The sequence below is a fragment of the Lagopus leucura genome, unplaced genomic scaffold (assembly GCF_019238085.1).
Source record: "Lagopus leucura isolate 7727_CA_CO unplaced genomic scaffold, USGS_WTPT01 Super-Scaffold_73, whole genome shotgun sequence".
Lineage (NCBI taxonomy): Eukaryota > Metazoa > Chordata > Aves > Galliformes > Phasianidae > Lagopus > Lagopus leucura.
The window spans coordinates 20,918,016-20,929,208 of NW_024962252.1; the positions used below are offsets into that span (position 1 = coordinate 20,918,016).

General features: G+C 32.9%; 1 protein-coding gene across 5 annotated transcripts in view; it reads left to right on the top strand.

The window, feature by feature from the left end:
* The window catches only part of ADGRB3 (adhesion G protein-coupled receptor B3), a 449,865-nt gene that overhangs the window by 251,596 nt on the left and 187,076 nt on the right, over window positions 1-11,193 (top strand). For all 5 annotated transcript variants that reach the window (XM_042894113.1, XM_042894107.1, XM_042894121.1 and 2 more), the window contains 2 exons: window positions 4,826-4,972; window positions 5,674-5,749. In XM_042894113.1, the coding sequence (XP_042750047.1) occupies window positions 4,826-4,972; window positions 5,674-5,749 (223 nt within the window). The remainder of the gene's footprint in view (window positions 1-4,825; window positions 4,973-5,673; window positions 5,750-11,193) is intronic.

Here is an 11,193-nt window from a genome sequence, read left to right on the forward strand (position 1 = left end):
ATTTAAAATGCCTTTTTTTTTTTCTTGTGGAGACATGAGGAAGTTGCATTTCAATTATGGCCAAATTCTATGATAATATACTATGATAATATAATTTTCATATGCTATCACTTCTATCACTTTCTATGGAACTGAACTTCTATTTTATATATATCCTAAATATATATCTTATATGTAGAGAGTCATCTGTGTCATCTGTGCTTTTTTTTTTTTTTTTTTTTTTTTTTTTTAAGAAACCTTTTGTTGTTCCATACTTGGAACAACAGACATTTGGGAAAAAAATTATAATCTTTTGTTTTACCTCTTTCAGCTTTTCCAAATTTGATTTTTCATCATAACAAATTTGCAATCAGAAACCACTCAAGGAATTTTATCTGCATGTGTATCCAGCATGAACTGACTTGAATGAGTTTGCTTATTTTATAAACAGACAAACAAATATTTTACATTTTAGATCAACAGAAAAGTTATGAAATGTATAAAAATTATTCTAATTGAGCCTTTATAGAGAGGTTTGCAGAAATACTCAGTATTCTGAATTTTAACACACACAAAAAAATCTTTTCATGCTCTCTGTCACAGGCCTTTGTGACATTGACAGTTGTATTCATTACTATTTTACCCAGAAATAAATTTAGCACTATTTCTCCCAGAAGGGCAGTGTATCTCATGCCTGCAAAATGAGAACCTGTTGTGTGATGACCTCGAATTTTATAAATGCTGAATTGCAGAGGAGTTGGACTAGATGACCTTTAAGGGTCCCTTTCAACTCCAATGATTGTATGATTCTTTGACACTTAGAATTAATACTTATCTGAATCAAAAATTATCATGAAATCATTAAAGATGTATGTGTACTTATGTGTAATTGAACCAATGTCTTATCATTTATACCAAATTGCTTCAAATGAGTATTCATGGAATTCTAAAAAGACTGGCTATTTTGCCCGCATTATAACTTTCAGTAGGTGTATTCAATACTAAGGTGATATTGCTTCTTGAGAACAGATTATATTCTATTTCCTAAATTCTTCAGTTGATGAATACAGACATATGTGTTATTAAATTCCTATTTTTTACAATCTTTTCTTACCTTGAGAAATCATATGAGAATTGTAGCTGAAGGTATACAAGGGCCAAAATAAGAGAGACTATTCAGAAAGTGAAATAATGTAATAAATTTCTGCCCTTAAATATATTTCTTTACATGAAAACTTTCTGTTTCTAAATCTTCTCTCATCAAAAGCCCTGTGGGTGGCTTTTTTATTATTATTATTATTTCTTGTTATTTCAAGCTAAAGTTAATTCAAAAGTAAAGATTTTCTCCAAATTAGTGGAAGCTCTTGACTGTGTTTGTTTTGAAAGCATAGGAAATGCCAGTATAAATAAACTAACAAGAAATTTCAGTATTTATAATTTTCAGTCCTGATCAGTTAGCATTCTGTCTTGCACATTCAGGACATGATGTTTTGTTAAGGTATTCTTAGAAAATTTGTGTTACTTTTGTTTTCCTAAAAATGGGAAGTAATGTGCATGTTTGCTTATTGCAGAACTGAATCATTCAAAGTCCAGTACTTTAAACAGATTTTTCTAATACAAGCCTAACATAAAATGAGTACAATGAAGTGTAAAATGAATGACATGTCATTCTGTCTTAATGTCTATGTATGACTTTTTTAGAACAAACTGACATTTTAGCTGCTGACATGTAAATGACTTGGCACCTGAATTACATGCATTCTCCTCTAGAAGGCTTGCTAATTTTCAGATTCTTAACAAAGTAAATAATTATTTTCATACTGCAGATAAAAACTAAGTTAGAGAATCACAGACTGGTTAAGGTGGGAAGAACTTATGGGTCCATCTGGCCCAGTACCTTCTCAAGCAGGAACACCCAGAACAGGGGGAGCAGGACTGTGGCCAGGCAACTTTTGAAGATCTCCAAGAAAGAAACTTCACAGCCTCTCTGTGCAACCTGTGCCAGTCTTCTGTCAGCCACACTGTAAAGAAGTCCTTCATGCTGTTTATACTGAGTTTGAGAACAGCAAAGTCACTTTACACAATGTAAATACAGATTCATAGGTCATGCTTCAAGACCTCTCTCGGATGAAATTTAGATTTTTTCATGTATTCTCCTGGGCATGTTAACATGGGCTGAATTAGTTGCCTCTGCTTAAGAGTCCACTCAATTATCTTTCGAAGTTTAGTGTCATATTTAAAATTATTAGGCACATACTCTTAGAATCATTCAGCAAAGTGGCTAAAGAATGACCTGATAATCTTATGTGGATCTCTCAAGGCTTTGCAGGATGGAGAGCAAGCATTTTGGTAAATCATTTTCAGTTATTGTTTTGTGCGCTAAATATAGTCTCTACACAAAACTATACCAAAAAAAAAAAAAAAAATGCAAAATCAAGATATTATGGTGGTATCCTCTGTGAAAATAAAGACGCTTTTATTTAGCTGGTTTCTGACTGTGAGCAAAAGAAAAACTTATCAGAAATATGAAAAGAGTTATATATACATATTTATGTCATATGAGCCATAAGTCAAATGCTTTGGTTGTGTGTATCGCTTAATTATTAACAAATATTTTTGAATCTTTGGTTCTGATTACTTAGGCAACAAAATGAACGTGCCTCTTTAAAATAAGTAGACAGAGTCCAGAGAGATACTGTCTTGAACTCTTACCATTTATCCAGCACCGAAGTAGTTTTCTGTTGAATAACATTGATTTCCTATTTCAGTAAAAAGAACTGACATTGGAAATGTGGATGAAATATTGAGACTTTACTAGCTCATTAAATAGACAGATAGGTAAATACACAGACAAAGAGTGTGCAAATATTATACATATGCTGTCCTATACAGGCTTTATTTAATTTTGAAAACTCAAAAACTGTGAGTTTAATTTTATTTATGTGGAAAATAAAATAAATGTCTGATTATATTTTAGGAACCATGGAAAAAATCCATTTTTACAGTGTTAATATATTCTGTATATCCATTGGTTGTGTGTGAAAACATGCAATCCATTTTATGCCCCAGTAATTTGGAAACACCTGATCTCTTCTCCCTTCACACATCACCTGAAATTTCAGAAGACTAAGCATCCCTTGAGAGCAGGGAATGTATTTGCCAATTTCAGCCCAGCAGGCATTGTACCTAGTGTTGTAAAGCTCGGATGATAGTTTTATAATGGAAAGCCTGAGATAACTTAAATACCACCTCACTGATGGTATTCTATAATGCATAACCAGTTTAATTTGAAACTAAGATTCAGTTACCAAGAAATACATTTGCAGAGTTAATATCGTTAACATCTTAATTTTGCTCTTTTCTTGGATATGAATTACAGTTTCCTTTCAAATAAAATCCACTGATGAAACACCTAATGGTTTTCTACTTTAATTTTGCTCTTCTGCTTGCTTTTACAGTTGTCCCTGTTGTCTTTAAAGTTAATCCCCTTGTGTAGTCCTGGGAGAAAAATCGTTACACGGATCAAAGTACAGTTCTGATGTACAAACTCTTCCAACTGTATTGGCCTCATCATAAATTGATTAGGATGAGCATTGCACAGGAAATTATTATCAACATGGCTTACATTAAGAAAAAGGCTAGGACTACAAAGGTGTTGTTTGTCATCTCTCAGTGTGCATAAAGTCATTCAGCCCTGTCAGTTCCTTAAAAGTAGTTGGAGTCTTGCTAGACACTGGCAGTGTTGCCATGGAATCTATACTTAGATTTCACAGCAAAGCTAAAAGTGATTTCCAGATAATAGTTGAATTAGAAAGCAAGGAAAATGAGAATGAGTAAATAAAATTCCAAATTGCCCATTATATGATTTAATACCTTTCTTCTGTCTTTCTATCTCTGTTACAAATATGATAGTACTGTTGTTTGTAAGGTTTGGATTTTTTGATGAAAAAATATAATTAAGAATTCAGAATGGGAGTAGTTCTTTTAAAAAAAAGAATTCAAGTGCTTTACTGCAATATTCTCATTTATGTGGAAACAATGAGGTCTTTTAGTATGTGCTTCTCCTTAATGGGTCTGTTTTGAAATTGTGCCTGTATAGGGAATAAAGGCTCTGTTGTTGCTTCATTATCCTGCATCTAGAAGATTTGTTTCCCAAAGCAATTTGCAGCATCATCCGCCTTTTACTGTCACATTTAATCATTTTAGAATTTACTCTGCAGATAGAACTGTGTCCTAACATGAATTCCAGAGTAGGAGCAAGTTCATTTAATACTCCCTGTTAAGAGGAGAATCTAGCTGACAAGTAATAGTATCAATGCAACATAATTATGTCAAAGAGACCTGGGAGCAGCCTTTCAATACCTAAAGGAGGGAGAAGAAAGAAGGGGATAGACTCTAGCAGGGTCTGTTGTGACAGGGCAAGGGAAAATGGTTTCAAAGAAAAGAGTTTGCATATAAGGAAAATGTTTTCTACAGTGAGGGTAGTGACACGTTACCTAGAGAGGTGGTAGATACCCCATCCCTGGAGGCATTCAAGGTCTGACTGGAGAGGGCTCTAAGCAACCTGATCTAGCTATAGGTGTCCCTGTTTGTTGCAGGGGAGTTGCACTAGATACCTTTAAGGGTCCCATACAAATCACATGATTCTATGAGTCTATGATAATTAATCTGTAATAGAACTGCATAATATTCAGAAAATGACACTTTCAATGATGGTTAATGTCCTACAAATTCCTACTTTACTTGAAATTTATTATTGAATATTCTTTATTGCTTTACTTTTATCCCTATTTGATGCTTTAAAGTATGAAAAAATTTTATTTGATTTTTCGATTTCTCCTTCTAGTGGCTAGCATTCAGAAGCTTCCCGCTGCGTCTGTTCTAACTGACATCAATTTCCCCATGAAAGGAAGAAAAGGAATGGTTGATTGGGCACGAAACTCAGAAGATAGGGTTGTCATTCCAAAAAATATATTCACCCCTATGTCAACAGGTAAAGAAGCATATCAGCATGTTAATTTTGTGTTGACTTCAACAAGGGAATTCAGGGTCTTTGTCTCATAGGACTCCTGTATAATATGGAAGTTGTCCTGTATAATATGGAAGAGAAACATCTTATTCCAGAGGGAAAGGATGGAATTCAATTTCTTAATTCGAACAGAAAGTGCTGAAGAAACCCAAGAGATTGGATCGTACTTTTGGTAGTTCAAAGAGGCCTGAAGCACAGCACTTCTGAGCCTTCTGATTCTGTTCCATCCCAGCAGTCTGGACCATTCCAACAAATGACATAACTTTTACCAAATAATGGTTAGCAGACAAATTACCCCAGCTTCTAATTCAATTTACAAAAGCCATTGCAGTGCATACCTTTGACTTTAGAAAATTTACTTGCTACATATTAAATGTTAAAGACAACCTTTGAGGACACTTTATTATAAAAGTAGATGAACTAGCATGGATGTCAGTACACAGTGATAGATTTTTGAAAATGTGATTTTCAGTGCTTAAATCTTTTGAAATATTTCTGACAGTGTAACATCTTTATGAAAGGATTCTAGGATATAATTCAAATTTACGGTAGTTTATTTAAAATACAATTTTTACTGGAAAGATAAATGATATTCAGGAGTTTTTTTATGCTCATCAAGGCTTGGGAAAGAGTATTTTAAAATCTTTTTTCCTTATCCTTTTTAGAACTAGATGAATCAACAGTATTTGTACTTGGAGCAGTGCTGTACAAAAATTTAGAACTCATTCTGCCAACTTTGAGGTAAGCAACTATGTAACCATAAATACAATATTAATTAGCATAACTATATTACATTTCTGGATGAACCCAAACAGCCATGACCATTTGTGCAAAGGTATTATGGGATTTTTTTATATAATTATTTGAAATATATATGTAAATATTATGTTTCCTTCATGGTTATTTGTACTGTTTTTTTGTATTATAGAGACAGCTTTTTTAACAAAGTGTATTCATTTCTGTTTTATTTAATCTACACTAAGCTTAAAAAGGAAACATTCCCTTCAATATGTGGCTCAGGCCACATGTACTTGTACTTCACACTACTGTTAATCTGGTCACTACTTGTGTGTTTCATTGGTCTACTAACGTCTTTTTAACAGTAAAATTTTTATTTTGCCACACTACAGCAAGTGTTAATGAAGTCACAATAGAAAGGATAATAATTAGAAAAAAAAAAATTAGAAAATAATTGAATCACCTTTTCCTATTCTATTTCACCAAAACTTCAGGAGTCGAAACAAAGGCTGGAAAACCAAGTGTTGTCTTCGAATGTAATTTGACAAAAAAAGTACTAAGATAAAATAAACAAACAAACACAACTTCCCAGTAAGGTGCTGTACACTGAATGGCTGCAATGTTAGGGATAGAAATCTCCCTGCAGCAGAGTACAGTGTGAAGAGTGGTGTCCTGGCAGGATACCTGGCAGCCTGGGAGAGCTGGCAAGAGCTATTTATGCCTAGGGCACAGTGACAGCTCATCCGTTTCTGAAATATCAGTAAGCACTTTGCATTTGCTGTGCCAGTCCCTGAAATTAGCCCCATATTAGAAAAACAAAACCAAATGGCTATCACACTTAGCCCTTTTTGGCAGAATTTGGAGAAATTCTGCCAGTCCTAAAAAAGCAGTGAGATGGCCATGTACCCAAGTACCTTTCAAACCTTTGCAGTTTAAACTCCAAACCACAATCATGCTTTTTCAGAATACAAAGGCCAATTATTTTGATTTAAAGAAAATGAGTGTGAACTTTCAGATACTATATATTTGCTTATATGAAGAGCCATTCCTTGCATTTATTTCATCCATAAGAAAACTGAGATTTTGAGCCTTACTGTGTTTTCATTAGAATCAGAAGCACCCCAAGTAGAAGAAACAGGGACATTACAAATTACAGCAACTTAAGTACTCCGGGCCATGTAAAAGTTCACTGTGGCTCCCAATTTGCTTTTATCTGTTCTACTTTCATCTGGTTGCTGATTTCTACAGCAAAATTGACTGTTTCCCTGTACAATTCAGTTCATAGAGAGGTTTTGTGAGCTTCTAAAGCAAAATGATCTAATAATCTAAATAAATGAAAGTCTTTAGAAATTCAAATATGAAGATATCCCACTTTGCCTCTGAATATGTTCAGTATTATTTGAATCCAATTCTCAGTTGCCCAAGAAAAGGAAATGAGCGCTATTACTTTCTCTTATGTGCATGAATAAGAAATAAAAGTCATGATTAATCTATAATGTAAAAAAAAAATTAAAAAAAAAAAAAATCAACACCCTGGGTACCCAAAATATCATCTTTTTTAGGAGTATAGCACCTCAGTACTTCCCTCTACTTCTTTAATACTAATAATGAAATTACAGTAAAACTTTTGCAGTTTACATCTCTTACCTATCAGGAAGAGAATCGTAGTGGATTACTTCGCCCACAGTGATCATATTCATAGTCCATATTCATATTCATATGACATATATTCATATTCACAGTCCATATTCAAAATTTGATCTTATGACCTTAAAATAGTGCACAGCGTCCTCATGGACTGCGCAATTTTGATCCACTTTGATGCATTCAAACCATTTTAGTATTCATTCAAACCATTTTAGTATTCATTCAAACATAACTCTGAATTGGAAAAAAAATGGCAACCATTTTTAGTGCTGAATTTGCACTGTTAGACTTTTCAGAAAAAAAAGAATTAAAATGCAGGTTTTTTAGGAATCTTTATGAGAGGGTGCTTTATCATTTTACACTTATTCAAGAACATGTATGAAATGGAGGCTGCCATACAATCCATATCCAAACATCTACATTTGGAAAAGTACTATTACTTTTTGCTTATGTTTTGAAATGAAAGATATTACCCAACATTTATTATTACTTATACTATTATTTAATGTCAATAAATGTAATATTGTAACTATATTAATGCTGAATATAGTGAAATACTTCAGTGGCACTATGCATAGAGCAAACAAATTTGAAGGGAATTAACATTATCTGTTTGTTTGATGTTGTTATTTTTTTGTATGCCCAGAAATATGATAGCTGTGCACAATGTGTAAATTAAAACAACAACAACAACAAAAAGCCATTTTGAACATGAGATACTGCTCTAAGTAAAATGACAATTAATTTGCTAATGCTGGAAATGAAGATAGACAAAAAATGAACCAAGATAAATTAAGTAAGATGGGCTTGTGTTTGAGTTCAAGGGCCTTAATACAGTCTTACACCTTATACCGTAGGAACATGATAAAAAAGGTGACTTCTACTGGCAGTAAAACATCCAGAAAGCAATAGCGGTTCAGAGGTATTTCAGACTCTTTTAAGAGGAGTTAGGCTGGGAATAAAGTAAATGTTTGATGGAATTAAATTTACTTTCCATAGTTTTCAAAATATTAGAGGTGGCCCATTCCCATGTATTGATTAATACCAGGACTTTGAAGAGTGAAAATGAATGCATTTTTTGAATGAATTTGTCTACTTAATAAGTAAATAAAATAAAATAAGAATATTGGAATATCACTATATATCTTTAGAAGAAATCTTTTGAAGCACCTAACCACAGAGTTCCTGTCTAATACATAAGGGGTGTTCTGTGAATAAAATGAAGATTGTATTTATCTGAGATGTGCTATACAATATATTTCACAAGCTCCAAAATCAACTGTTTTAGCATATGGACTTGATTTTTCTTGTTTTGACTGGCATAGAATCTCTTAACAATAAGCCTTGTATACACAGTATGTGATGAGAACTTGACAATTATATTAATTTAAAACTTTTTGGGAAAAGTCATTAATTCAAGTGGTATATGTTGATTATTAAAAGAATTTTGCTAGTACTATTTAACACAGAAGGCTAGGAAAGAGAAAGAAAAATACTTTGTTCTTCCTAACAAAAATATAATTATTTTCTTTCCACACACAAATAACAAACTACATCTTTTTCTACTTCCTAGTATACTTTGCTGTGTTGCTCTCTTATTGTAATGTAATACAGATATTTTCCTAATACTGAATTATTGAATATTTTGAGTATAACAAGCTACCTGTTATTTTCGTATATTTGCATCCCCAAAGATGTAAATAACATTGTTAGATTAAAAAAAGAAAAAGATTCCCAGTAAAATATGCAAAAATATAATGACTGTAGTTATAATTCTTTTCTTGAGCATTCTGAAGGAATATACCGGAGGTTGCTATACAGTAAGATAGCTTTTAACTTCTCTTCCTAGAAATGAATCTACTGTAGTAAAATTTTTCCTGACACTTATACAACCACCTTACTTTTCCTGCTATAAAATTCACTGATACGTTCCGTTTCCCCACATGAACCATCATTCCTAACATCCTCCTTTTGATGCTGTACATTTAAAAAACCTGTACACTTTCTTATGTCAGCCATTGTACTGGACCTAAGGAGTACCTCAAAAAGAATTTACTGTGTGGCATTACTGCTATAGAATCTGTATTATTTCTGTAATAAATATAATATTCACACAATGAACTATAATTTCCTTCATATTGTGTTGAGAAAGCAACGTACCTTATTCATAAGTTCATTTTTAATTGGGCAGCACAGAGTCATTCCTAAAAGAAAAGAAAATTTAAATTTCATATCACTGTTACATAGAACAAATATGTATACCCCGATATAAAAAACACCTTCAGGATATATACCCTGACAGAAAAACAGCTAAGTAATAAAATTTTATTAATGTTGTTATTAATTCAGATATGGAAAACACAAGGGAGGCTGCTTTGCTCAAAGCAAAGACTTTGCTCAAGATAATCTTTGTTATCTTGAAACTTCAAGGATTTACTCAACTACAGTTCCTGTCAAATTTAATATATTTTCTGAGCAATAAATTTCAAAACTTCACCCTGATGTGTGCCTTTCTGGAGAGCCAACAGGTCACCATCCTGTTCAAGTTCATTTCTCATTACGGATAGATTTTTTTGATGAAGGACAAAAAGACAGTGGTGAGGTCGGTCTCCATATTGTGCTTGCTCAGGAAGTGTGAAATAGATTTTATGCCATTCGCAACAAAAGAGGGATTGAGACCCACATATTGCACCTCTCTGGAAGTTTTCTACAATCTGATTATTTAAATTTCAGAGTAATTTTTCTCAGCATTAAGCAGTTTGTAAAAAATGGTCTTCAGCAAAAATACCACTGGGAGTGCACTAGTGGTTTTGAGATAAATTGTTGTGACTGAAGCGCTTTGAGCCAAATTCAGTATCATCTCACGTGTTATGTGGGTTTAGCATATACTTGCCAGATCACATCCTTCCAGGGACAAACTAAACAGATAATATAAAATATAAAATGAGGCTTTCAGCCAAGGCAGAATAGCAGTGAGTAAAGCAGACTTCATAGCAATATATCTAGTTATATGTATTTTCTGATGAAACAAACTTACAGGGATTTTTGAGAACCTAAATGGTTAGGTAGGGTTTTTAATGAGATCAAGGCAAATTTAACATTCCTAAACTACACTTTGCATCCGAAGTACTCTTTTGGATCTCACCCATCAGAACCATAACAAAACTAGATACAGCAAGGAAACATTTATCAATAACAAAGTTTGATCATGAACCAATATACTATTAGTATTTACTCTAGAGTATGTGAATTTCCAAAATGGACACAATCTTTTAATGTCTAGTAAACCTTACTGCCACCTGTCATGGTCTGTAAAAGAAAATCAATTTTGTATTTATGTGGAGTTTTGTTTTTAATTATTCTTTTCTTGGGAATTTTTATAGGTATGCAGCTACTGTATGTATGTTAAGGCACAACCATTACTGCAGCTGTTCAGAATGAGAGTTTGCTAAACATTAAATGTTAGTCTGCTAGAGAGATACATTTTTTTGTCAATACTAAGTGAGTTCTTACAGTGCAACCAATGGAATTAAAGAAAGTAGAAAATGACATCCATTATATTTCCATTATTTGATTTAGCTGAGTAAAATTTAACTAGAATTCATACCTTTTCCCAGAAGAAGCATTTCACTCCTTGTGCTAACTGTCTGCTGAGTTAAATTTCTATTACTGTAGACATGACAATTCCTGTTTCAATCCAGCAGTATGGAATCCTCTCTAAAATACCTTTTCTCTAGGGAAAATAAGTAATTAAAAGAAAGAAAGAAAGAAAGAAAGAAAGAAAGAAAGAAAGAAAGAAA